Source organism: Herpailurus yagouaroundi, unplaced genomic scaffold (assembly GCF_014898765.1).
Source record: "Herpailurus yagouaroundi ecotype Mexico unplaced genomic scaffold, PumYag 348, whole genome shotgun sequence".
Lineage (NCBI taxonomy): Eukaryota > Metazoa > Chordata > Mammalia > Carnivora > Felidae > Herpailurus > Herpailurus yagouaroundi.
This window is the reverse complement of record NW_024412565.1, coordinates 87,426-114,349: the sequence shown is the minus strand read 5'-3', so window position 1 is coordinate 114,349 and position 26,924 is coordinate 87,426. Positions and strand designations below refer to the sequence as shown.

Below are 26,924 nucleotides of genomic sequence, written 5' to 3'. Positions count from 1 at the left end.
TCACATTGGGGAAACTGAGGCCCAGACACGGAGATACACTGTCACGTGGGGAAACTGAGGCCCAGACACAGAGAGACCCTGTCATGTTGGGGAAACTGAGGCCCAGACACGGAGATACACTGTCACGTTGGGGAAACTGAGGCCCAGACAGAGGTACACTGTCACGTTGGGGAAACTGAGGCCCCGAGAGAGACACCCCACCACAACTGCAGTGCTTGGTGTCCTCAGCAAGAATGTCAGGGCCACGGAGCTTAACTCCTGCTGTCTTGCTACACACAGATAAATGAGGCAGGGGCCTCGACCCTCACTGAGAATGCACAGCGTCAGAACCAGGATGCCCGTGGCCCCTGCGGAGTGTCCAGGCCTCAAGCCTCCACACCCGCCCGTTCTCTCCTTGCTGCTCTACGTTGTTGAAGGCACTTATCACTAATATGCCATAAATTCTGCTTATTGGTTTTGCCTTGTGTGTGTCTCCCCCACAGACCTTTGCTGCTCTGTCACTGCTGTAGCATCAGCACCTGCAAGGGTGCCTGGCCCATAAAATGCTCAGTCCTTGCTGGGTGGAAGACTGCACAAGAACCAACAGAAATGCTATGTTCACACCCATTCTGCTGGGAGGAAAACTGAGGTTTGGGGAGGAGCAGGGAGTCATCAGAGCCTCCCCCCTCCAGGTGGCTCCCAGAATATTCTAGAAGCCCCAGCACAGCTGGGGAGAATAGAGGACCAGATCCCACCACCATGGCCTCCCTCCCCCACAGTTGGTGCGTACCGTTCTCCGAGGTGGCCGTCCCACAGGACTTCCTCAAGCCGGTCTGAACACTCTGGCATTCAGTGGTCAGCCGTGGAGCAGGGTTGCAGCTAAGGGTCCCCATGGTGAGCAGGGGAGGTGGCTGCACGAGGCACAGGGGCCGGGCAGGTCCTGCGCCTGGTGTTTTCTCCTCAGCCGCAGCGGCTCCAGGCCGCAGGTCAGGTACTGTCCTCAGTCCTTGCAGCCTGTGCTGGTGTCGGCAGAGCCCCAGCCTCACCACACCCCCCCTGGGGACGGCACAGACAGTCCCTTGTCCCGCAGCACAGAGTCTTGGGGCCCCGGCCTTAGCAGGCTGGTCGGCGGACGTTGGCCTGGAAGTGAGGCCAGGATCAAGTGTCGGCCCGGTGGCTGGATGGTCCAGGGAAGAATCCGGTGTCAGCAGAGCAAGTCCCCGGAGAGCCGCCAAGCTGGGCAGCCGGGGCCAGAGAAGGCTCCAGGGAGCCAGAGCCACAAACACAACACCTACAGCCATGTAGCAGAAGGGACTGGTGAGGTCATGGGCGGTGCGGCCCCATTTCTACAGCTGGGGAAACTGAGACGCAGCCCAAGGTCGTACAGTGAGTTTACCACTCTGGGGGTTGCAACTTTAGGCCGAGAAGCCTGCCTGCATTCTTCCTTCCTTCTTGCCTTCATCCAATAAGCACCTATTGAGCACCTACTGCATACAGGTTCTGTTTGGGTTGGTGGGGATACAACAGGAATACACAGACAAGAAGGTAGTGTTCTCAGGAGAGGACAAAGGAAACAGACAATAACCTAATAAATAAGCACATAGTATATAAGAAGGCGTCAAATGTGCTAGAAAACAGGGCCGCCTGGGCGCTCAGTCGGTTGAGTGTCAGACTTCGACTCAGGTCATGATCTCGCGGTTTGTGGATTCGAGCCCCGTGTCGGGATCTGCGCTGACAGCTCAGCGCCTGGAGCCTGCCTCAGACTCTGTGTCTCCCTCTCTCTCTGCCCCTCCCCCACCCCCGCATATGTGTGCACCCACACGTGCTCTCTCTCAAAATAAATAAACTATTTTAAAAAATGGAAGAGAGACATTACTACAGACCCCACACATTAAAGGGATAGCATGGTCTGTGTGGGGCCACCAGAAAATTCCCATGTGCTCAGGCACTTCATGTGCCTCGTGTTGTTTAATTATCTCAGCATCTCACTGACGGAAATGCAGCTGCTAAAACCTCACCTGTGGTTACAGGTGGGTAAACTGAGGCTCAGAGCTCAGGTCCCTGGGTAACATCAGCAGAGCCAGGAGTTGAATCCAGGGCTCTCTGACTCAGATTTTAGCTCAAGGGTCCAGGTCTTCTCCCAGACTGCAACCCCAGCTCAGCCTTCTGGGAGTGCTGGGCGTCCACTGCCAGCCCTCCCTGGCACTCGAGGCCCCACGGGGCCCAGTCTTGCCCCCTCTGCCCTCGCCCCCTCTCCTCTGGCCACAGTAGCAACCTCCCAGTCCTTAAAGCCACTCAAGCCAGTTCCCACCTCAGGGTGCTTACTGGGCTCCCTTCACCTGGGGAGACTCGGCCAACAAATCAGCCCATAGCCAGCCCCATCCTCAGTAACCTGTGGGCCCCCAAAGTACACAAGCCATTGCTTCCTTCCAGAAGCAGCACAAACTCCAGAGCTGTGACCAGAACTGGGCACTGAGGATGGAGATGGGAGATAGACACCCCCACCTCCTCCTCTCCCTCCTGGCAGAGTCTCTGGTTGACCCAAGCTGGCCAGAAGTGCAGGATACGGCCGCTGGGGTCAGCCTCAAGGACCCTAGGCCAGGCAGAGAAAGACCAGCGTGCCGGCCGGAGGACAGTCCTTCATCCAGGTTCTAGCTGGGACTCAGCTGCCTTAGTTTCCCCACTGTGACATAGGAAGGAGCCAAGAGCGAGTGTGGGGCGGGGAACAGACTGGAATGATTGCCTGAGCCTGAAAGGGAGGTTTTGGGGGCCTCAAGGTCCAGCAACATCACCAGACTGAGCTTAGGCACCCCAGCCGGCCTCGACCCGTGACCACCCGACTCCTCCAGCTCTCACTTTCAGCTCAGAACCCGCACAACTGCCAGGTAACAGCATGTGAATGAGAAGCTAATTAATTCTAAGCCCATGCACATGAGCCACGTTTTTAATCCAAAGTATTCACTGGCAGAAAAGAGCAGATCAGCAAACTGAAACAAGGAAGCCCGGACTGGGATGGGGCACAGGGCTCTGCCCTGGCAATACGGCGCCACGTGGGGGCCGCGGCTGAGGCCGTGGGCCTCAGTGCCTCGGAGGAGGCTGCAGGGTCTGAGCGCATAAGGGTTAACCCGACCTTTACCCATCTGTGTGCCCACCGCGTGCAGGCGCTGTTCAGGTGCTGGGAAAAGACGTGTGCACAAAACACACAAACTCCCTTCCTCACCCTTTTGTTGAAAGAAGCAAACAAGTGAGTTACACTGCTTTCGAAGGCAAAGCAGTGCCGTGGAGCAAAACCAAGGCTGGGGCGCCCCGGGGGGGGGGCTCCGCCGGTTAGGCGGCCCACTTGGGCTCAGGTCGTGATCTCACGGTCCGTGAGTTTGAGCCCCGCGTCCGGCTCTGTGCTGACAGCTCAGAGCCTGGAGCTGCTTCGGATCCTGTGTCTCCCTCTCTCTCTGCCCCTCCCCCACTCAAGCTCTGTCTTTGTCTCTCTCCAAAATAAACAAACATGGAAAGAAAGAAAGAAAGAAAGAAAGAAAGAAAGAAGAAAGAAAGAAAGAAAGAGAAAACCACGGGTAAGGGGAGGTTGGAGGTGTGGAGAGTTTCCAGTCTGACATGAAGTGGTCACTGAGAAGGTGACATTCACGCAGAGACTTGAAGGAGGTTGGGGGTGGAGGGGGCGGTCTGGGGAGAAGACACAGCAGGCAGAGGCCCAGCGGGTACAAAGGGTCTGAGCCTCGAGTGCACCGGGCGTCCGGCAGGAGCAGCGAGGAGGCCCGTGTTGAGTGGAACAGAACGAGCGATGGGGAGAGAGGGAGCGGGCGTGCAGGGTCCCGGGGGAGGCACCGCGGAGCCCCGGAGGGCCGCGGGCAGAGCTGGCACCTCCTCGAGCCGGTGCTCACCGGCGCCCTCTGGCGGCCGCGGGGAAACAGACCGTGAGCGGGGCTCAGGGGAGGGGGCTGGTCCCGGACGGGTGTGGGGAGGTGGGGGGCTTGGTGGGCGGTGGTGGAGGAGGAGGTAAGAAGCAGGTGGGTCCTGGATCTATTTTAAAACTACAAGCAACAGGGTTTGTGGCACATTTGAGGTAGGGGTGAGGGGACCGGAGGTGTTGGGGACGCTCCCTGTTACTAGGAGGGAACACGCAGGGGAGGGGCAGGTTAGGAGAAGGTCAGGAGCTCAGTTTGGGAACTGTGAGGTGTGGACTCTCCGGTGGACAGCCAGCTACGCGGGTCCAGGCTGTTGGCTCTCTGGGCCACATAACAAATCCCCCCCTCCCAACACAGTGGCTCAAAAACACCCACATTTCTTACATCACAGCTTCTGAAGACAGTCCATAGACAGAGTTGGGTCCTCTGCTCAGGCTGCAGTGCTGCTGTTGGCCAGGGCTGAGGGCTCATCCGGAGGCTCCCCCGGGGAGGGGCCCACGTCCCAGCTCCCCGGGGTTGCTGCAGGATCTGTGGCTGTGGGACTGGGGGGCTCACCTCCAGCTGGCTTCTGGCCAGGTGGCCTCCAAGCATGGCTGCTTAGTTTCTCAAAGCCCCAAAGGAAAAAGTCTGCGCAACATGCAGGATGGAGCTTATGTTGTTTATAACAGTAACGGGAGCAGGTGTCCCACCCAGGGCCCGGGTTCTTCTTCCCTCTCTCAGCCCATCTCTTCCTGAATCCATTAGATCCCTCTTCAATCACGTATCACTGCCCCCAAATCCCCTCGCGTCCCTTCTTCCCCTGCTACCCGTCTTCTGCACAAGAACAGAATGATCTTTTGAAGTCAAAAAGTCACCCCGTACCTGTGTCCTGCTCACAAAACATCCCCCAGGCTCCCACTGTGCCATCAACAAATCCAAACTTCTAACCTTGCCTTTGTTTGGCTGTGAGGGCACAGGCTGCATTTATTGGGCACCTACTACATACCAGCCTCTGTGCAGGTGCAACAACACAGCCCACAAGAAACAGAATGCAAACCACATGTGCAATTTTGAATTTTCTAGCAGCCATGTCAGAAAAAGAAACAAGATCATTTTAATGATACATTTTATTTAACTCAGCATAACCAAAATGTCATTCCAGCATACAAAAGTTGTGCTTGAGACATTTTACATTCTTCTTTCCTGCTAAGGCTTCAGAACCTAGTGTGTCTTGTGCCCACAGCACATCTCAGCTTGGGGTCCAGATGCTCAGCCACGGTCCAGATGCTCGGTGACCACACGTGGCCACTGTGTGGTCAGCACAGATTCAGAGTGCTTTAGAACCAAACCCTTAGTCCTGTGGCAGTCGGTCCCCCAGGGGACACTGCAGAATGTCTAGGGGCACCTTCTGTTGCAAAGACTGGGCGGGAAGGGTGCTCCTGACACTTGAGGGTGTGGGAGCCAGGGATGCTGCAGGGGAGACTGATGCAGAGGGCTGCAACCAGCATCTGTCCCCACAGATCAGGCCCGCCCACACAGCCAGCACTGACATCCCTGGACAGGATGCTTCCTGCCCTCCAGAAGCCCCACCGTGCCCCCCTTGCACTCCTGTCCTCCCCTCTACCCTGTAACCACCATGGTGACTTCAAAAGCAGGGCTATATTGTCCCCCCCTTTTTTTGCTTTACATAAATGGTAGTGCACTGCGTTCCCGTGAGCCCTCTTTCCCTGGACCTAGTGTGTACGATTCATCCTCTTGCTGGGTTCGACTGTAGACCATTCACTCTCATTGCTGGGTGTAATATCCCGTTGCATGAAGACGGCACACTTTATCTGATGAGCTTCTAGGAGGTTTCCCCTCGAGGCTACTGCAGATAATGCCGTTCCCAACATTCCAGGCGGAGGGCACAGCCTGTGCCAAGGCCCTGGGGAATCGCTGGGCCTTTGTGTTGAAGAGCGAGGAAGCTCTTGTGGCTGGACCAGCAGAGCAAGGAGGAGAGGAGGAGAGGGAGGGAAGGGAGGAGGACGGGGTGAGGGGGCAGGTGGTGGACATGGGCTTTTACCCTGAGGGAGGTGGGAGCCCTGAAGGGCCCTGGGCAGAGGAGGGGTGAGGTCAGGTGTAAGAGAAAAGAAGCCAAGGCTTCTTTGGACCTGAATCTCCTCAAGGACGGATCTGACCTTAACCCAGACGAGGGGGTCTTATTTCTTTAGTTGTTTATCGCCAGTCAGCCCCCACACTCCTCTACGCAACACGCTAGCACACGCACACATAGGCGCGCGCACAGGAAGAGGCGGCAGGAGTCCAGAGCAGGTGCAGAGCAAACACCTTTGACTTGTGGGTGAAGGGGGCTATCACTGACATCACCACTGCTGTGGGTCTCAGTCCCCACCATTCCCTTCTGGAATCATCTGGAGGCTGAAAGTGGGGCTGCACCGCCAGGAGGCTGGGTCAGTGACTGGCCTGCTGTTCTCCGTCCCTGGCACACGGGTGGCAGCAGGCCAGGTGTTCATGGGCCGCCCCATCCAGCGTTAGCTGCGGCTCTGGCTCCCCAGTTGCCCTGATCTGTCACTCCCCCAGGGCACTCGCAATTGTCCTCCGTCCTGAGGTCAGCCCCCTGACTCAGACTCACGTGCCTCTGCGGCTGCCTGCCCCTTTGTTCCGAGCGGACTCTAACAAAGAAGACTTGTTCTCCCAAGACAAGAACACAGTGAACCAGGGGAGCCAGGCTCCCCTCCGCTCTCCCTCCAGGAAAGTGGCAGCTCTCCACGCGGGACAGAGCTCTCGTGTTCTGCTGGGTGCCCGGCTGCATGTCTGCCAAGTCTCCATTTTACAGGTGCAAACACTGAGGTTCAGAGGAAGGAAGGGCTGTATTGGGAGGACTGGAGGGCTGGTTGGGGGTCCCGGCAGGCTTCCTGGAGCCTACAGACTCCTGCCCGGCCAAGTGCTTTCTCTCCTCTCTGGCTCCATCCATCCCTCTGCTGCGGCCCTCTGCCTTCTTTGCTTTTCTAGAACACACCAGGCAGCCCCAGCCTCAGAGCCTTTGCACTCACTGTACCTTCCACCCGGTACACCCTTTCCCCCATACATGCTTGCTAAGTCTCTGCTCAGACCCCTCCTTGCAAACATCTTCCTCTGACCGCCCAGCTTACCACTCTACCGACCCCTCTTCCACCTTACTCGTTTTTTCTCACAGAATCTATCACTGGCTAACACAGTGTACCATTCTTCCCATTGCCCAGTGTTGGCCTGGAGTTGTGAGAGACGACTGTGCAGCTTGCAGGAGTTTCGTGAGCTGGCTGATGCCATGTGGGTAGTCATGATGGTGGTTTGATCAGCCACCACGGGATAGCGACACCACAGGAATGAGCATGCGCCACAGAGTTGGGCTTTTTACCCTGTGTCTCCTGCCCCCTCCCCCTTCCATTAGAATGAACGCTCCTTGGGGCAGGGGTCTGCCCACCTTGATTTCTGCTGTCACCCTGGCACCTAGAACAATGCTTGGCATCTAGGAAGCATTCAATAAATACTGGTTGAATTGAGTGACCCTCATCCCTAGCAACTGCTCTCAGGCTTTTTGACATCAGGCCCCCCGTGACAAACCACCCTTCGGCCTGACCCTGGTCTCTGGCACCATTTCGCCAGACTCCGGAAACATCCTCCAACCTTTAGATGACACGCTCCAGTTCCCCAGCACCTTGGCCCCAGGGCGGTCAATGAGCCCCCGGCCTCCAGCAACAGGGCTCCTTCTCGCAGAGGGATCCCAGCGCCCCTAGCCGCGATCCCGGCCCCGCGGGAAGAGAGCAGGAACCCCGCGGCCTCGGACTCCGGTCCCAGAGACGCCCCTCTGTGCACTCATGCCGCGCGTATCTATCGAGCGCCTGCTGCCTCCCGGGTTCCGCACGCAGATCCCGGGTTCAGGACCTCTCGCTGCCTCCCCGACACTGGCCCCGCGGCCGCGCGACCGAGACGTCGGGCCGGTGCCCACCCCAGAGGGTTGGGGGCGGGGGGCGGGGGACGAGCACCGCAGTTCCTCGCGCGACCTCGCAAGCAGCCAGGTGCCCCCAGCACGCGCCCCTGCCCCCGCGGGTCCGCGGTTCGGGGCCCTGCAGGCGCTGTGCGCGGTGCTTTGTGGGAAACACCGACCGGGGTCCGCGGCATGCCGGGAGTTGTAGTGCGGCAGCGCGGGGCGAGCGCAGGGCCCGCCGGGACTTGTGGGCGGGACCGGGGCCGGAAGGCAGGATGCGAACGTGCTGCGGGGCCGGGGCGCCGCTGCCGACGACAAGATTCGCGATGTCCCGCTGGCTAAGAAGATCGTCACCGAGGACGGCGGCGCCGAAAGTGCCCGAGCCCCTGCCCACCCCTGACCCTCGGCGCCGGCCCGATCAGGAACCCTACCCCAACCCTAACCATACTGGGCACCCATAGCCCGTGTGGACGGGCCGGGACGCCAGTCTCAGCCTTGGACGGTGAACCCCCTCCCTTCCCAGAAGCCCCAACGCCAGCTCGGTCCACCCAGGCCCCTGTCGCAGACACCCGGGCACCGTCCTGCAACCTCAGCTCCCACCTTCCTCGCAGAACCACCTCCATGCTCTGAACTTGGCCCCGCCTCATCACTCAGACATAACTGCTAGACTCCCGTCCGTGCCATCTGTGGCCTAACTCATGTCGCAGGTGCAGACGCCTGAAAGAAGCTTCCTGGGCAAGAGACCTTCTCTGAAGGGCTCTGGTGTGAGCGCCGACCGTGACCCCCGGCCTCAATCCCTACCCCTCCACCATCGTCACCCATCCAGCATTTCCCAACCTCTGAAGTTCCCAGCACTGCTGGCATTGGGGCTCGATTGTTCTCTGGGCCCCGTGGGGAGGGGTTGAGCAGTAGCAGCCCCCATCGCCATGCCAGGAGCACCCCCACCCCCACCCCCACCCCTGACAACCACCTGCCTCTGCTACATATCACTCAGGATCACCAGGGTAAGAACCACTGTCCTAGTGTGATAAAACACCAGGGGTTCCCAGGTCTTAGCCTGCAGGTAGGTGGAGGAGAGGGGAGCTACCCACCTAACCAAAGGACATTTCCATTCTGTGCCCAAGACAGGCCACAAACCCAGCCTGAGGACAGAGCCCCCTGCCCACTAGAACACACAGCTCACTTAAATGCTCCAGCAACCATGTTGAAAAAAACACAGTGAAAAAGGGACATAAATAGCATCTGGCTGGCTCAGTCAGGGGAGCATGCGACTCTTCTTGTTCTAGGGTTGTGGGTTTGAGCCCCACATTGGTGGAAAGATTACTTAAAAAAAAGTCTTAGGGCGCCTGGGCAGCTTAGTTGGTTAAGCCTCCACCTCTGATTTCAGATCAGGTCATGATCTCTTGAGACCAAGTGTGGCGGGCTCCGCTGGGCATAGATCCTGCTTAAGGGTCTCTCTCTCCCTCTGCCTCTGCCCCTCCCCAGCTCATGCTCTATAAATCAATAAATCAATACATAACTTTCTAAAAAGTAGCATAGGGGCACCTGGGTGGCTCAGTTGGTTAAGCGTCCGACTTCCTTAAGCTCAGGTCATGATCTCACAGTTCATGAGTTTGAGCCCCGCATCAGGCTCTCTGCTGTCAGCATGGAGCCTGCCTCTGATGCTCTGTCCCTCTCAAAAATGAATAAGCCTTTTTTTATTTAAGTTTATTTCTCTTGAGAAAGAGGGAGAGCACACTCGAGCAGGGGAAAGGCAGAGAGAGAGAGAGGGCAAGAAAGAATCCCAAGCAGCCTCCTCGATGTCAGTGCAGGGCTCCAGCCCACGAACCAGGAGATCATGACCCGAGCCGAAAGCAAGAGTCAGACACTTAACTGACCGAGCCGCCCGGTGCCCCCAAAATAAATAATTTTTTTTTATACTTTAAGGGGCACCTGGGTGGTTCAGTCAGTTAAGAGTCAGCTTTCGGGTCAGGTTATGATCTCACGGTTCATGAGTTCGAGCCTCGAATCAGGCCCTCTGCTGTCGGCGTGGAGCCTGCTTCGGATCCTCTGTCTCCCTCTCTCTCTGCACCTTCTCCACTCGTATTCTCCCTCTCTCTCTCTCTCTCAAAAATAAACATTTTGATAAATAAAAAATTAAAAGGTAGCATAAATAAAATGAGTTTTATAGAACGTAAGATAAAATGTATTTTATATATAGTATATTCAAAGTACAGTTGTTTCAATATGTAATCAATATTTTTAAAAAATTTTTTTAACATTTGTTTTTGAGACAGAGAGAGACAGAGCATGAACAGGGGAGGGTCAGAGAGAGGGAGACACAGAATCCGAAACAGGCTCCAGGCTCTGAGCCGACCGCACAGAGCCCGATGCGGGGCTCGAACCCACGGACCGTGAGATCATGATCTGAGCTGAAGTCAGACGCTTAACCAACTGAGCCAGCCAGGCGTCCCTCAACATATAATAAATATTAGGATGTGTGACATTCTTCATACTAAATCCTCAAAGTTTACTCTGTATTTTCCACTTACGTGCATTTTACATTTAATTTTCATTGGATGTTTTTCATCTATAAGATTTAACAAAATTGCAGATGAAAAACAGATTCACAAAGCCAAGTTGTTCCAAACATACTTAAAAGTTTTCTAGTACTTGAGTCAAGTATCTGCTTGTAAGTTGAAACTTTAATTCAGAATTATATTTCAGGTGGTCAGTAGGGACAAGTCACCGGCAGTGCCGCCCTGGCCTCCTCCGTTCACAGTGTGGCCCAAAGCTGTCACTTCGCCAGCCCGGCCTCCGGTGGTTGCTGGGCCAGGCTGATGTAGCACGTGGCTGGTGTAGCACGGACCCGGTGACCCATGGGCAAGTCCTGCTGAACGATGCGAACTTACCACCACATCTGCGTGGATGGATATGGGCACGGATGGGGATGGGAAAGGGTGGCCCAAGCCTCACCGCCTCACCGAAAAGCCAAAGAGTCACCAGCACTGCATCTTTCTGGGGCACAGCAGTGACTGCCTCGTCAGGTACAGCTCGTCCCCAGTGCGTGACTGCTGTGGTCGGCACGGTCAGCCCGAGGGGAGAATGGTGAGGGCACTCAGTCGGGGCAGGACAAATGAGCGGGTGTCCACATGACGGACACGTGCACGGGCAGATGGATGGACAGACGGTCAAGGAGTGGAGAGATAGATGGATGGACAGCGGTGGATGACACACGGACAGATGGGCAGATCTCTGGTTAGACTGACAGGACTGGCCCCAGAACTCCGCCCTGGTCTGCCCGTACCTCCTAGGGTCACTCTGGGCCTGTTCTGCCCCCTGCCCTGGGGGGCATCTGGGAGGGGCGCTGACTCACCTGCAGTTCTGGTCTCAGGCGTCGTGCAGAACATGACTGCCGGCATCATCTGTGGCCTGTGCAAGAGGCTGGGCCCCCCCCCCCCCCCAACTACAGCTTTGTCTTCCATCTGTCCCGCATGGAGCTGAGCAAAATGGCGGCCCGGGGCCCCAGACAAAGTCAGGACCAGCATGGCAAACCCTTTGGACAAACCCTTGACCCTCCTGCGTCCCACAAGTCTACCTGCCTGCCTCCAGGGACACCCACATTGACCTCTGATGCTCACTGTCTTCTCACTGGCGCATCACCCTGGGCCACCCTTCCCCTTCACCTCCTCTGTTCTCCTCGAGCTCCTGGTCACCCTTTTGACCTCCCCCCGCCCCCAGCACAATCACCTGCCCTGCAGCCCAGTGCCCACAACAAGCTTGGTGGTGGGTCCCCAAGGGTGTCCCACGGCCCTTCGGGTGGGGCCCCCATCAGCAAGAAGCCACTGCTAGAGGACAGCATAGCCTGACTTAGCAACAGGGCCTGAGGTCAGGGGTTACAGTTCTGGGAGCCCTGGCCCCACCAACTCCTGCTCAGGTCCCCCAGCCTCGGGGTGATGGAGCCAGCACCCCAAAATCAGCTGTCACCAAGATGTGCCTTCCGGCTCCTCAGGGCACCCCCAACCTTGCCTATTCAACTCCCTCAGCGCTACCCCAGCCTGAGGTCCCCCTGGTGGGGGGACCCGCCACAGTCCCCAGGGATACCCACCGGGCCCAGCTGCGAGGCCTTTGCAGACTACCCCAACCCCACCCCGCACTGGGTGCCTCCGTTCAGTCTGAATCAGATATCACAGCCCAAAGCCTCTGCCCCCTTGATGCTCATGACAACTTACATCTCGGGTCCTCAGACAGGCCCCAAGGGGTCAGGGAGGGTGTAGACCCCCGGGTCTAACAGCCCTGCCTGTGACAGCTACCTGGCCACCACCAGTTTGGGACTGAGCTTCACAGAAAGAGACTCATGCAGAGTTGTCCTTCATGAGCATTCAGTGTTCATTATTTACTTGGGGCTCTGGCCCCCAACCTTGGTGCCCTGGGGATCGTCCCTCCTGCCATGCTCCCTTGGTTAGCTCAGCCAGGCAACTTCAGGGCAATTTTGCCAGCCCTCCAGAGCCTTCTGTGTGGGTCTTTCTTGAAGAATCATTCACAGCCTCCATAGCCTTCTCCACCATCGCTGAGACCCACAGAAGCAGAGAGTGACCACAGGAGGGGGGGGGCATGTCCTAGGTCTGGGGTCCTCCAGCACCAGAGCTAGATGAAGGACCCCAGAAGACCCTGCCCTCATGGCTCCAGCCCACCTCAAAGAAAGAGCTGTGAGCCCCCAACTGACCAGTAGCACCGATGAGTGGAGCTGGCCCAGCCCCGGTGGGAAGGGTGTCCCTGAAGAGGATGGGCATCTCTGGGGGGCTGGGCAAGTGGTCTCCCCTGGATACCCTCTGAGGAAGCCAGCACCACCACCCCCCCCCCCCCAGAGAACTACTGCTGTCATAGGAAGGTAGAGTCCAGGATGACAAGTCTTGGGTGGGGGGAGGCTGGGACCCTCCATGGGAAGGAGGTTTCCTGCCAAGGCCACTGAGGACTTCATCCTGGGCGGGGACAATGCCGGGAAGGAGGGGGGGATCTGCAGGCAGGCACTGCAGGAAGCTCAGGTTGGGGGGGCGGGGGATGGAGGGGAGGACCTCAGTCCCCACCCAGGCGGCTCCATGGGCTCAGTCTCCTAACAATGAGACCAGATATCCCAGACGTAGGCGCGAAATGCTGTTCAGTCCCCTCCAGTGCTGGTCCTGGGCTCCCAGAGTTCCCCCCCCCCCCGCTCCCCAGGGTCCACCTCGACCCTCTCTCCAGGCCCTGTCCCGTCCCTCTTCCCCCCTCTTCCTCCCCTCTCTCCCCTCCTCCCACCCCAGGTTCCAGCTCCTCCTCACCTCTGCCCAGAACCCTCTTAATCTGATCAGCCCACACCAGCGGTGATTAGAGCTGTGAGTGTCCTTGAGCGTGAGGGTCTGTCATCCACACAGGTAGAGCGTTTGGGGCTTGGAATGAGCACCGTGGAGCACTGGTGATGGGTGGGGAGGCATAGCCCAGAGAGCTGGGTCACACCCTACAAGAGGCCTCAGCAGGGACGGAAGCAGGAAGCAGGGTCAGGGGCTGGGAAGAGGCCCATTCACCGGGCCCACTGCCCCCTGCCCGGGTTAAGAGCCCAGCTTCCCGAGAAAGGCCCGCACCTCCGGCCTGGGGAGGGCCGCACCTTGGAGTCCACCTTCCTGTGCCGCTTTCCCGGCACAAGGCTCGAGGGGGATGGGACCAAGGAAGACAGGTCTCAGCTCACACAGACGCCTCAGTTTCCCCCCTGTGCTGCCAGGCCCCGCTCTTGTGCCTCGGTTGCTGCCTCTGGCATTTGAGACACTGAGAGGACACAGGCGCAGGGCTAGTGGCCCATCGACACCTCATTGCCGGGGAAACTGAAGCTGCTTGGGAAAGACTCTGAGGAGGCAACCTTTGGGCAGAGATGGCACAGGGTGAGGGCACAGCCACGCCAAGGCCCTGAGGCTGCCCGACCCTGCAAGGCTCCCGGCAAGTGAGGGTTCTTCCCTTTATGCCACAGGCAGCCTTGCGGTGTGAGTCACTGTGCGCAGAGAGGTGTCACTCTGGGTGCTGGTGATGCGTGGCCACAAAGGACAAAGAAACGAGGCCGGGCTGAGAGGCAAGAGGAAACCGTGGACGGATTTCTCAGGACTCACTGATGACAGCTGTGAGTGGGGAGCCTGGCCAGAGTCCCTTCCCAGGCCTCCCTGTGGATCTCAGTACCTGTGTGGAACACAGCAGGGAGGTCCCAGACTCCCAAGGGCCAGAGCTGTCTTACCTGAGGGCAGACAAGCTCAGAGGCGGCGGTGGTACCTGTCTCAGCTCCATCACCCCCAGGAGACCCTCCCGTCTCCGAGAACATAATCCCTAGGAGACCCCCACCACCCCAAAATCCTCACCCTGAAGGACCCCTCTTTCAGGAGGCCCCCCCCCCCGAAACCCCCCCCCCCCCCCCAGGAGCCCACCCCAGAGACTCTCGGGGCCAGGAGGCCACCTCCCACCCACCCATCTCTGCACTTCCCGGAGGTAAGGAAGCTACTCTCCACCCCTGCGCCCGCTCAGCCTCCCCCGGCCTGGTTCTGATTTCCATTCAGTTGACCTCAACTGCCACCCCTCTCTGGCCTCCAGCCTCCAATCTTCCGGTCTCTCAAACTGGAGTGCGCTCATACCTTCCCGCTCCCGCTCCGTCTGCTCTGACTTCGGCCGCGAGGTCCCCCCCGCCCCCCATCTCTGGCCCCGGGCCTCTGCCTCGCAGCGCCGCGTCGCCTCCAGGGTCGGGGGTCAGGACGGGGAAACCCCCTCGGGAAACCCCCAGGGACTCGCTGGAGGAGGGGGCGGCGGAAGGAGCCGGGTCACCACTATTTAAGCCAGTCCTGTTGGGCCGGAGAAAGAGCCGGACCGGCATGGACCAGAGCCTCTGCCTCCTGCTCCCCTTCTTCCTGGGGCTCCTCCATCGAGGCCTCGGTCAGCAAGGGAAGGGGCCCCGTTAGGGGAACGAGTTTGGGGCGAGGGGGAGGGGTGCTGGCACAGGGAGGACTCGAGCAGGGCGGCGGGGAGGCCGCTGAGGACCCTAAGGCGGGGACAAGGGGGTCCGTCGCTGGGGTGGGGGTGGGGCACAGGGCTGAGAGCGCCGTCTGCCCGCAGGTGGGCCCCTGGAGGTGGAGCCCCCAGGCCCGGTGGTGGCGGTGTCCTTGGGCGGGTCGCGGCAGCTCACCTGCCGGCTGGCCTGCGCCGGCCACCGGGCGCCCTCGGTGCAGTGGCGCGGCCTGGACACCAGCCTGGGCGCCGTGCGGTCGGACGCAGGCCGCAGCGTCCTCACCGTGCACAACGCCTCCCTGTCGGCGGCGGGCCCGCGCGTGTGCGTGGGCTCCTGCGGGGACCTGACCTTCCAGCGGACCGTGCAGCTCCTGGTGTTCGGTGAGCTCCCACCCCCCCCCCCCCCCCCCCCCGCCGCCCTCGCACTTTCCGCGGCCCAGCAGCCCTGCCCTGCCTCGGTCCGATACCGCGTTTTCCTGGGCGCCCTCCCAGATTGCCCAGCCCGGCCGCCCCCGCCCCGATCAAAGACTGCCCCAGCTCAGCCTGAGTCACTCAGCAACCCATTCCCCGCCCTCCTCACCGCCTCCACCCCCCCCCACCCCCCGCCCAGTGCCCCACCTGACTCCCACCCCTTCTGTGCTGCGCTCCTCACCCCCCACCCCGCCCCTCCTGACTCCCGCCCCTTCTGCTCTGCGCTCCTCTTCAGCATCTTGCACTCTGGACACACGAGCTGTGGCCGCTGGGCCTTCCCCTCACCCTATGCACCAGCAGCCCCCACTCACCCCTTGGCCCTGCCCTCAAGTCTCCTCCTCAGGGCCCAGTGCTGACCTACGGGCTAAGCCCACCTGGCCCCGACCCTCTGTCCGTTCTGCAGCGTTCCCAGCCCAGCTGACTGTCTCCCCAGTAGCCCTGGTGGCCAAGCAGGACCGAGAGGTAGCCTGCACAGCGCACAATGTCACGCCCGTCAGTCCCGAGGCCCTCTCCTTGTCCCTGCTCCTGGGGGACCGAGAACTGGAGGGGGTGCAGGCCCTGGGCCGGGATGTGGAGGAGGAGCCCCAGCAAGGTGAGGACCTGCTGTTCCGAGTGACAGAGCGCTGGCTGTTGCCCCCCCTGGGGACCCCCACCCCACCCACCCTCCACTGCCAGGCAACCATGAAGCTGCCTGGCTTGGAGCTGAGCCACCACCAGCCCATCCCAGGTGAGTCTTCGGGGTTCTGGACAGCCTGCACTCGGTGTCCCCAGGAAGTAGGTGAAGTCACCCAGCTCCTATGTGCCTTGATGAGTGCTGCCCAGGGGCTCTTCTGGAATCCTGGTTCCACCCCTCACCTGCTGTGTCCCGGTGTGGACCGGTCACAATTCCCACAGCAGGTGGGGCTATCAAATGCCACCAGAGTGACGTTCCCTACTAATCTATTCAGTCATTCAACAGATTTATTGAGCACCTACCCTGTGTCGGACCCCCTGAGATTCTGTCCTACTTTGCCCACAGTCCTCCAGGGCTCCTACCTCCCTCAGGGTAAAACAAACAAAAAAAAAAATCCTCCTTCATCCACGGGGCCTTGAATGACCTGCTGTCACCTCCTCCCTCTTCCTCCATCACCCTGCTCCAGCCACATGAGCCTCCCAGCTGCTCCTCCAACAGGCCAGATGCAGTCCTGCCTCAGGACCTTTACACATGCTCCAGCCTCCACTGGGAATGCTCTTCCCCCAGCTGTGTCCATTGCTCCATCACTCACTTTCCTCGGGTTGCCTTCCTAGTGAGGCTTTTCCTGACCTGTCTGAAGGGTCAAAGCACCGTTACTGTCCCTTACACGTGTATGTGTACACACACGAGCCATGTGACTTCTCTTATTGCATATTCTTTGACACTTTTTATCAATATCTGTCATCCTGGATTTTCTCTTCATTTTTTTCCCATTGTCTGTCTCCCCTACTGTTGGCTTCGCTGAGATAGGAATATGTTTTATTCACGGCTACGTCCCCAGTGGCTAAAACAGTGCCCAACACATAGTAAGTATTCAACAGATACATTCCGAATGAGCCGATGGGTAGACGGAAGGACAGATGAAATCACAGTGCCTGGCACGTGGTAGGTACGCAGTAAATACTTGCTGAATGAATGAACAAATGAAAACATTTAACTTGGGGCTAAGAACACAGCAGGTGCTCAGTTCGTATCAGACATTATTAATTTAACAACGTGTCTAATGTGGGAGGGGCCCTGCCCACATCATGAAGCCCCTGGCAGGCTCTCATTAAAAAAGCACAAATCCCTTCTCCAGCAGGGCACCCTGAAACTCATGTTACTGCACTTGGGGTCATCGGGGTGGGGGTAGATCAAGGGAGCTCCCCCGGGGGGGGGGGGGGGGGGGGGCGATTGGAAGGGGCGGGGGGCAGGGAAGGGGTGGTGGGAGAGCACACAGAGAGGCCACTGGATCTGAAAGGTACTTTCTGGTAAGATGTACAAACCCCTCCTGGGGCTCAGCCTCCCATCTCCAGCACAAGGGATGAGCAGAGAGCCCCGGCACCCTTCACTTTGTCAGGGAGCACCTCCCCTCTGTCCACCTACTAGCCCTGTAATTTATAAAAGCCAGTACTCACCAAGCCCACACCCTGATTGCTCTCCATGGCACCCCTAGGATGGGTGGCTCTCACCCCCTTTACCACTGAGGAAATTGAGGTGCAGAGGTTCAGATGCTTACTCAGAGTGGGGAGAGGACCGAGACAGGCCCTGGCCCCACTCCTACCCACTGGAATACCCTTCGATTTGCCCAAGTGGCCCAGGATGGGGCCACAGGGTCAAACCCTGTGGTCTAAATGGAGAGGCAGGCAGGAGAAGGGGCCTGGGGCAGGAGAAAAAACAACCCCCCTGTTTTCCAGTCCTGCACAGGCTGACCTCCCAGGAGCCCCCTGTAACGACCTCCCCCAAGGCCGCCCCAGAGCTGAGCTCCACCCACAGCCCCAGGAGTCCTGGGCCCCCGCCTGGGAACAGCTCCACCAGGCCCTGTCGCCCTGAGATCCACCAGTCACCAGCACCAGGGGGTCTGGAGCTACTGTGTGAGGCAGCCTGTGGCCCCGGTATGTCAGCGAGCTGGACCCAGGCCCCCGGGGGTCTTGAAGCCTACGAGAGGCAGGAGGCTGGGGCCCTGGCTCGGCTGAGCGTGCCGTGGGCCAGGTGCAACCCTGAAGGCTGGTTTCAGTGTCGCCTGGACCCAGGGGGACAGATGGCCAGCCTCTACCTGGTCCCTGAAATCTGTGAGTTCTGCGGGCTAGGGAGGGGGCTGGGGGAGCCCCAGAAGGAGGAAAGCCTTGCATCAAGACCTTAGACAAGGAATGGTCCCGCCCGGCTTCAATTGCCCAAACTGTCCAGTGGGCTTCCCAAATGTAAGATCACGCTTACCTGGCAGGGCGAGGACTGTAAATCTAAGGGACTGTGTAGATTTCACAGCACTTTGTAAACTCTAAACTTTATAGCCTACAACAGCCTGTAGAATAGAATACAGCCACTTAGGTCATTTCAAATTTTCTAGTAGCCACATTCAGAACTATAAATGAGACATCTGACATTCTTTTCTCCTTTTTTCAAACTAAGTCCTCAAGACGTGGTGTGGATTTTACGCTGACCTCACTTCCCATTCAGACATGCCATATTTCAAACACAGGCATGGGGGGCGGTCACCTCACTGGACAGCCCGTTTCTAACTACAAGGTCCTATGTGCCTTTCAAAAGATTCACTCCAAAACCTTTGGATAGTCTAGCAGCTTTTGGACATTTCAAAAGACATTCTAAACCGTGGAGTCCTTTGTAAAGTTTCAGGGAACCCAGTAAATGTGGAGGCCCCTAGCAGATTCTACTAAGCTTCTCCCCCAAACCCGCCAAGAGGTGTTCAGAGCTCCCAACACTTCCTTCTCTAGGTCCCCCAACAACATCCGCAGCCCTGTGGCCGGGCAGCTTGGTGCTGGGGCTGCTCTTCCTGGCGTTCCTCACCCATCGCCTGTGGAGACGCTGCAGGCCTGCTGGCTGACCACCAAACCCCAGCAGACCCTCTGGGCCCCTGCCCCACGCAGACTGGATTGAGGAGGACTGGCCTGAAATGGCCTTCCTTGCCTTCCACTCAGTTGCAAACAGAGGACATCTGCAGGGTTCTGGATCTACACGGTTGAGAGCCAACCATGACCTGCTAACTCTGATGGCCAGCATCTGAGTTTCCCCTCAGTGGGACCCCTGGGGCCCCACCTCCCAATGGGCCAGGGCTAGGGAATAAAGGGTGTGTGGTCTGACCTCAGTGGTGTCTGTGGTGTCTCGGGGATGCCAGAATCTCCTACCCAGCCCCAGCGACCCTCTGCACTGGGGGGCTCCCCTGAGAGGTGGGGATGGACAGGCACCCCACCCCCACTTGGCCAGGGCTGGGGGAAAGGGCGCAACAGGGAGCGTGGCGTGGATTCTGCCCGGGTGGGAGAACACAACTGTTTGTGGCTTCTCCTGGATGTGGGAACACTGAAACTTGAGAATAACTGGGATTCCTCAAAACAAGTGGGGACAGGTATTGGGGGGGGGGGGGGGGGGGGGGGGAGGGGGAGGAGTGTGAGCAAAGACACAGAAGGGGCTCGTTAAAGGAAATTTTATCTCTCTTGGGGTGGCTTGGGGGCTAAGTCAGTCGGGTGGGGTTGGGGAGAGCTGGAAATCGGATGAGCAGGTGAAAGGCTGTAGATGCTGAGGATTCCACCTGCGGGCACTGGGGAGCCACCGGAGAGTTCAGAGCTTCAGAGGCTGTGGTGTGAGAGAGCCCTCTGGTGGTGAGGCAAGGTGACAGCATGGGACGGGGAAATGGGGGCCTTGGTTGGTCCACTCATTCAGGGAGCTGTGGGAGCTCAGAGCAGATCCCCCAATTCATCCTGGTGGGTGGTTGGCGGGGGAGAGGAGACCTCGCCCCACCGGGTGAGCCTGAAACTCAGACGGAGATTGGACTAGGCTGAAGGCCAGGCTGAGCACAGACTCAGCGGAAAATCAGAAAACAGGGCAGGGGCGGCGCTCCGTCCTGGAGTTGGAACCATCGCCCGCACGCTCCGCCCGGCATCGCTGATAACCAAGGAAACCGGTTGCTAGGGGACCATGCTAATGAAGGACTCGCCCACTACCAAGATGGCAAACAATCCGGCTTCAGGCCAGAAACCATGTCCTTTCCTAGAGAGCCATTTTGGGGTCTGGTAAAATTCAGGTTCCTGACCGAAGCCTGGGAAACTGTCCAACCCACGTGAAGAGGAACCCGGAGGGAAAGTGCCAATTAAAACCCAAGGGAGCGGGAAGTGGACTGCTCCAGTTACTTGCCAGAGTCTTCCAGCGGGATCCGGGCGGGCTCTGCCCTTAACCAAGATGGCCGTCCCGAGGCGCCAGCGCTCTGTGGAATACGGCGGCGCTTCCGGTCCCGCTGCCCTCAGCGAAGATGGCGGCAGTGGAGAAGCGGCGGCCGGCCGTGGCTCCGGCGGCCAGTTTCCCCGACAGCGGCCGGCCGGCGGTGTCCCGGGCAGCGGCAGCGACCGAGAGTGAGGAGGACTTCCTGCGGCAGGTCGGCGTGACGGAGATGCTGCGCGCGGCTCTGCTGAAGGTGCTGGAGGCGCGGCCCGAGGAGCCGATCGCCTTCCTGGCGCACTACTTCGAGAACATGGGCCTGCGCTCGCCTGCAAACGGCGGCGCCGGGGAGCCCCCGGGCCAGCTCCTGTTGCAGCAGCAGCGCCTGGGCCGCGCGCTGTGGCACCTTCGCCTGGCTCACCACTCCCAGAGGTGCGGGGCGGGGCCGGGGCGGCGCCGCTGCGGACCTGCAGCCCCAGCTCGCTGCCCGCGGGCGTGCTGGGCACTGTGGTGCGCAAGCCTCCCGGCGGGGGGGTGGGAGTGGGGGGGTCTGGCGCCTGTGGTTCTGGCCGTCTTCGTGTGTTGTGATGCCTTTCTGCAGGTGCTGAGTTCCCCCTTGAAGCCCACGCCACTTTTAAAAATCACAAAGTTCAGAGAGGACTTCACCCAAAGTCACGGAGCGAGACCTCCGAGCCAGGTCCTAACAAGCTAGGTTTTTTCCTAGATGTGTTGTTACTAGCGTCGTTGCATCCCCATCGTTAGGCCAGAAGATGGATATTTACAGGGCTGGGCGGTAGAGTCACCCAAGACGCCTACCTTAGGAGGTAGCGCCCGTGGGGCAGGAGTGGTGTCCAGAAAGAGGCCTGCTTTAGGCACAGGGAAAGGTGCTGCAGGCACGAAGCCGGCGGGTGCACTGGCCTGGAGGCTGTAGAGCCGCAGTGTGGGACCCACAGGCTGCTTAGCCTTCTGGTGGCTGAGGCCTGGTGGGGTGGAGGACATGGCCACCGTACCGGAGCACGGCCCCGCCCCCAACCGTTCTGAGCCCAAGGAAGGTGGTTGAGGACCATGGATTGAATGAATGGTCCACATCGGGGGGGGGGGGGGGGGTTGAGGAGAAGCTTTCTGACATGCACCGTCCACCAGACCAGGTCATGACTGGGTGTGGATGGCTAGGTCTTGGTTGAGACCCCTGGAGAGAGGCCCCTAGAAGCAGAGCCTGAGGCAAGCATCTGTGGGTAGGTAATTTTATAAGGGAGTGCTTGCAGAAGAACCAAGGAAGGGAGCGGAAGCCAAGCGAGGGAGTGTTCCAGCCTGATCACCAGGGGGTCCCCGCACGTTTCAAGCACGTGCCCACCTTTGGGCGGCCTCCCAAGAGAGTCACGGGTACAGGCCATAGGACAGCACAGAGAAGCTGGGGAGAGGTCTCAGGTGTGGGAAGGGGTGTGGAAGGTGGGCATCTGAGAAGAGCATACATGTGTCTGAAGGTCTGCAGGGGCTGGGGTGGGAAGGGAGGCCCAGGTAGCCCCTGGGGCCATCCACTGAGATGGGAGGCCATTGGTTTGGGGAAAGCGTGCAGCGTTGCTCCAGGCTCTGGGAGAACCTTGCAGCTGGAGAGTAGACAGGTAGGTCTGCAACTGGGACAGGAGGTTCGTCAGCTGGGAGGGGTGTGAAGGCTTCAGGAGAACCAGGAAGAGCTCAGGACCCAACCCTGAGGAGCCCAGCCTCAGAGAGCCCGCAGAAAAGCATGATCGGGCCAACCAGACATGAAGGCGGGAACCAGCAGACAATGGCACCCTGGGGCATCTTGCCGGGAGGAAAAAGGCCAGCATGTACGGTGACGCAGGTCAAGCACTGCATGAAGCACTCACCTACAGGCAGTCACAAATGAGGATATTTATATAAATGGCTTTTTGCAGAGCTTTTTCCAATTCACACGGAGGCACGTTGTGGACTGGGGCAGTCCTGTGTCCGTCCAGGGGCCCGCAGACGAGGGCGCAAAGCGTCTGTTGGATTTGAGGCCAGGAGGGCCCTATTCCTTTCCCGTGGCTGCTGTGACAAATTACCACAAACTTGGTGGCTTAAGACAACAGGTATCTGGGGCACCTGGCTGGCTCAGTAGGTAGAGCACACGACTCTTGATCTCAGAGTTGTAAGTTCGAGCCCCACGTTGGGTGTAAGAGATCACTTAAAAATAAAATCTTAAAAAAAGAGAAATACACACAGAAACTTATTCTCTCACAGTTCTGGAGGCTGAGAGTCTGAGATCAAGGTGTCAGTGTCCCAGGGCCGAGCTCCCTCTGGAGGCTCCAGGGGAGAGGGTCCTTCCTGCCTCCCCAGCTCAGGGGTCTCCAGACGGCCCTCCTCCCTCCAGGGTAAGCCTCCCTCCTTCTGTGTCTCTCTGTCCTCTTGTTTCTCATCTGAGGACATTTGATGTAGGGCCACCTCATCTCATCTCCACATCCTGAACTAGTTCCCTCAGCAAAGACTGTATTTCCAAATAAGGCCAGTCACAGCTTCTGGATGGACGTGCAGTTTGGGGGGGACTCTGTTTCCTGCAGTGCGGGGGCATGGGAGCCGTTGGCTGGAGGCAGTTTGGAACGGCAGGGCCACCGAGGGTGCAGTGAACGAGGGCATGTCTGCCGCTGGCATCGGGGCTCACCTGGGCCCCCCAGAGATGGAGCCAGTGGCTAACTCAGAAGACAGTGCAGTCAGGAGCCCTGAACCTTGCCTGACGGACCAAAGGCAGAAGCCAGGCCAGGCAAGTCCCCGGGCGGAAACCAGGGGCGCCCGCTGAAGCCGGGCAGCTTCGCCCTGATGCGGAGGGGCTGACTGGGCCAGGTTGGGGCTGTCATTGGCATGAAAGGTTTGGGAAGAAGTCATCCAAACTCCCCTTGTCCTACGTCTTGCAAAATCAGAAGCGCTGGCCCCCCGGGATTGGTGACGGTGGCAGTGGTGTGCAGTCAGCCACCCCCCTGCCAGCCCCAAGTCCCCAAGAGCACAAAACAAGCTTTATGAGACCTGCTGAGGGCCGTGTGGCCACTGAGGGGCAGAGCCGGAGCCCGAGCTGGGTGTTGTGGCCCCCGGGGCCTCTGAGCCACTGTACCGCCACAGAAAGAGCGCCACCTCGCCCCCCCATGACCCGGGAAAACGCTCAGAAGGCACCACCAAGCTCAGTTCCGTAGCTCACTCTGAGTGGGGCCATCCTAGGCCCTGCCGGGGGCCGAGTAGCACCCCTGGCCTCCACCCACCCGGTGGTAACAACCAGAAGTGTCCCCAGATCTCACCCCCATTGAGAACCTCTGGTCTAAAGCGAAACGTTTCCACGTCTCATTCTGGAGATACATGCACGTACACGTATCTTTAAAACAAACGCTCGCGCTCTTTAGCGTGACGTGGCCGGAGCCAGGCGGCCCCGCACGCGGTGTGGGTGAGGGGCTGACTTGAGGCCAGTGCCCTGGAGGCCGGGTGTGTCCTTCCTCAGCACCCTGCCTGGGACTGTGATTACCTCTTTGCGTGTCTCCCTGCCCCGCGAGGCGGACGGCATCCGGACAGCCCACTGGACCGCGGCCCTGGACGCGGCTCAGAGCGCAGGAGGCCCTCCCACGTGTGGGGCGCTGTTTTAAGTCCTTGGCATGAATTCCATCCCTCTATCCTGCAACACAGGCATTAGGACCCTCATGGTCCGGACCCCCAGGGTGGGGGCTCAGGAGCTCAGTGAACAGGGGACCCAACCGGCTCCTGGGGTTTCTCGCGCCAGGCTGTCTCCATCTCTAGGGAGGAGCGAATTCGCTCAAGAGATGAGCCTTGGGCCACGTCGGTGTCGTCAAGACAAGCCGTGTCACGCGGCAGTAACAAACAGCCCTGACACCACGGACTGCTTCTCACACCACGAGGCCGTGGCCGCGAGGGGCTGTGCTCACGGACTCTTGCTTGGTTTCCCCAAGTACGGCAGCGGGGAGCGGACCGTGGGGACACCACAGTCACTCCCAAAGCTGGCTCGAGAGAGGACTGCGCGTGGCTCCGCTCACCTGTCGGTGGTGGAGCCACGTCCTGTGGCTCCTCTCACTTGAGGGGCGTGGCGGGCCTTCAGAGCGCCCGCATGTCAGATGGGGTGGCTGCCACGTGGGGAGGGCGCACGGTGGCTCTGGAGACGCCGCCACGGGCCTGGGCGCCAGGGTGCCGGCGGGTGAGCCTTCAGGGGACCCTGACGGCAGCCTCGCGAGAGACCCTGAGCCACTGCCAAGTCCCCGACCCGCAGAAACAGGCCATGAACGCTTGCTGCCATTGCAGGCCGCTGGGCTCAGGGCAGTTTGTTACGCAGCGACACGTAGCTGCTGGGGCGCCAGTGACGGCCGAGTCTGTTCACAGCGGACCTCCCCCATGTTCTTTCCTCCTCCCGGTGGAAGGAGTTAATGTTTCGGGCTCCTGCAGGGGCCCCTGTGGGGCTCGGTCGGGTAAGTGGCCAACTCTTGATTTCGGCTCATTTCAGCTCAGGTCGTGATCTCACGTTTCGTGAGCTGGAGCCCCACGTCGGGTTCTGCGCTCACATCGCGGAGCCTGCTTCCAATTCTGTGTCCCTCTTTCTGCGCCTCCCCTACTTTCGTGCTCCCTCTCTCTCTCTCAAAAATAAGCAAATGTTTAAAAACAAAACCCAAGTCCTGCACAGGGCTGGTTTGAGGCATCGGCTCACGTGGGTGGCAGTCGTGGTAAAGGAGTGAGCACTAACGCCACCCCAGCGCTCCCCGGGGCAGTCTCACCGACTGCTGGCTCCAGCAACGGCGAGGGGCCAATGAGTGAGAAAAGAAAGGGGTTTGTAGCCCGACCGACGGAGAAGCGAGTCCCAGCTGGCAGAGAGACCCCCCCCCGCCAGGCTACACTTCTGCAGCCTCTGGGCCTCGGTTTCCTCCTCTGTCATGGGGCTCCGATCCACAGAGCTCGCTGGGTCAGCACATCCGCCCACAAGCCCCACACCGGGCAGCAGTGATGACCGCAGTGGCGGTCACGTGTTGACCAGCATGTACTGAGCACCGGCCGTGCGCCAGCCCGGCCTCCACTAAGCACCCGCTGCTTACGGGCCAGCATTTGCTGGGGTCCATTGCTCGCTGGCCCATAGAAAGGTGAGACGACGTGCCCAGGTCACACGGGAGGTGAGTGGAGCCTCCGCGTACCTTCCCTCACCTGGAGCGGAACAGACAGAGGAGGAGTGTAAGCCTCACAGTCGCCCGGCCCCCTCCTCTCTGGGATCCTTGGCCTGACCGTGAGCCCGCACCGAGCCTCAATACCTATTGGTCACGGTGGAAATGCTAACGGGCCACCAGCCACGGTGGCGCTGGGCCACCGGCCAGGCCCTAGGCTGCCAGTCCAGTGAGGGAGTGAGACACGGGGCGAACCAGCCACCCAGGCTCACCCTGCAACCCGCACGTAACCGCCGTGCTCCCCAATCAGCTCGTGAAGCCCCCTGCACGGCCAGGCCGTGCAGTGGAACCTGAGCCGTGCCCACCTTGCGCCGACAGCTCACAGCAGGGTCAGCCCCCATTCAGCTCTGCCTTTGCAGCGACCACAAGCAACATGTCAATGGATGCACGAGGCCTTGTGCCAATAAAGCTTTATTTACAAAATAGACGGGGGGGACGGGGGGGGGGCTGGGGCAGACTTGACCCCCTGGTGTAGTTTGCCTACTTTTGGCCCATGGGACTGTGACAGAATGAAATAAGCTAATCCGTATTAAACGCTGGGCTCAGCTTTTGGCCAAGAGTGACCACCCCGTAAGCGTAAATGTGATTGTCGGGCGGTCCCTGTGGGGCAGTGCCCGTTGGTTGACTTAACAGACATCTCTAGAGCACCTGCCATACGCCAAGCAGTGCTCTAGGCACTAGGGTTCCTGGGCCGACATTCCGAAAGGACATCTTACACTAAGTCGGATGGTGGTACCTGCCATGGAGGAAAACAGAGGAGGCAGGGGAGGTCCCCACAGGAAAGGTGACATCTCAGTAAAAACTCAGGAGCTGGAGGGCCTGTGGGGGAAGGGCACTCCAGGCAAAGCACATAGTCCGTGCAAAGGCCCTGGGGCTCCCCCAGGCCTGGTTTGTTGGAGGAAGATAGATGGGGACAGGGGAGGGGTCCCAGGGCTGTGCCGGACTCTGCCCAGCTGGCCCAACACGCCTATCCTCCCGCAGGACGGCCTTCAACAACAATGTCGGCGTGGCCTACGAGTGCCTGAGTGCCAGTGGGCGCAAGAAGAAGCCGGGGCTGGACGGGCGCACCTACAGCGAGCTGCTCAAGCGCATCTGCCGGGACGGGGAGGCCCCCGAGGAGGTCGTCGCACCGCTGCTGCACAAGATCCAGTGCCGGGACCATGAGGCCGTGCCGCTGGACGTCTTCCGCGCCGGGATGCTCACCTGCTTCGTGCTACTGGAGTTCGTGGCGCGGGCCGGCGCCCTCTACCAGCTGCTGGAGGACCCCACGCTGGCTGTGGCCGACCGCCGCGTGGGCCAGGCCGTGCTGGACACCCTGGAGGGGGCCCTGCAGGCCAGCGACGGAGCTGCTGTGCCTGCCTGCTTCCTGGAGGCTGGCTCGCGCCTGGGCCCCGACAGCCTGGCGCTGGCCATGGACCGTGCCCTGGTGGCTCGGCGGCCCAGCTCCCCCATGACCCGGGAGGAGTTCCTGGAGAAGGCTGCCGCCCTCTTCATAGCCAAGGTCAAGCCGGTGGGCTGAGTGCCCACACGCCTTCCCTGCCTCC

The 26,924-nt window shown here is 59.6% G+C and overlaps 3 protein-coding genes and 1 long non-coding RNA gene across 6 annotated transcripts in view; 3 read left to right on the top strand and 1 right to left on the bottom strand.

The window, feature by feature from the left end:
* The window catches only part of CIMAP1D (CIMAP1 family member D), a 7,090-nt gene extending 5,376 nt beyond the window's left edge, over positions 1–1,714 (bottom strand). Inside the window, 1 exon segment of the mRNA XM_040462575.1 lies at positions 770–1,714. Coding sequence (XP_040318509.1) covers positions 770–1,280 — 511 coding nt within the window. The 5' untranslated portion in view covers positions 1,281–1,714.
* Positions 1,715–6,250: 4,536 nt separating this feature from the next.
* Positions 6,251–7,427, top strand: LOC121021893 (uncharacterized). The gene is made up of 2 exons (XR_005786732.1): positions 6,251–6,711; positions 7,118–7,427. It is a non-coding gene; the product is annotated as an uncharacterized LOC121021893 (long non-coding RNA).
* A 7,052-nt stretch (positions 7,428–14,479) lies between these two features.
* Positions 14,480–19,121, top strand: MADCAM1 (mucosal vascular addressin cell adhesion molecule 1). 2 transcript variants are annotated; one of them, XM_040462563.1, is made up of 5 exons: positions 14,480–14,763; positions 14,944–15,216; positions 15,710–16,033; positions 17,716–18,090; positions 18,751–19,121. In XM_040462563.1, exons 1-5 carry the CDS (start codon positions 14,703–14,705, stop codon positions 18,858–18,860), a joined length of 1,143 nt encoding a protein of 380 aa, XP_040318497.1. In that variant the 5' UTR covers positions 14,480–14,702; the 3' UTR covers positions 18,861–19,121. The 2 variants fall into 2 exon arrangements, with proteins under 2 accessions (XP_040318497.1, XP_040318498.1); XM_040462564.1 differs by having other exon boundaries at positions 14,482–14,763; positions 15,710–15,898.
* Positions 19,122–20,248: 1,127 nt separating this feature from the next.
* TPGS1 (tubulin polyglutamylase complex subunit 1) overlaps positions 20,249–26,924 on the top strand; it is a 25,979-nt gene continuing 19,303 nt past the window's right edge. Inside the window, exons 1-2 of one of the 2 annotated variants that reach the window (XM_040462565.1) lie at positions 20,249–20,617; positions 26,362–26,922. In XM_040462565.1, coding sequence (XP_040318499.1) covers positions 20,280–20,617; positions 26,362–26,899 — 876 coding nt within the window. In that variant the 5' untranslated portion in view covers positions 20,249–20,279 and the 3' untranslated portion in view covers positions 26,900–26,922. Of the gene's footprint in view, positions 20,618–26,361; position 26,924 lie in introns of both variants that reach the window. The other variant, XM_040462566.1, reaches the window with a different exon arrangement.

Coding starts and splice junctions, on each gene's coding strand:
- MADCAM1 (XM_040462563.1), top strand. CDS start 14,703: ATGGACCAGAGCCTCTGCCTCCTGCTCCCCTTCTTCCTGGGGCTCCTC. Junction 14,764..14,943: donor GCTCCTCCATCGAGGCCTCG/GTCAGCAAGGGA, acceptor GTCTGCCCGCAG/GTGGGCCCCTGGAGGTGGAG. Junction 15,217..15,709: donor CGTGCAGCTCCTGGTGTTCG/GTGAGCTCCCAC, acceptor TCCGTTCTGCAG/CGTTCCCAGCCCAGCTGACT.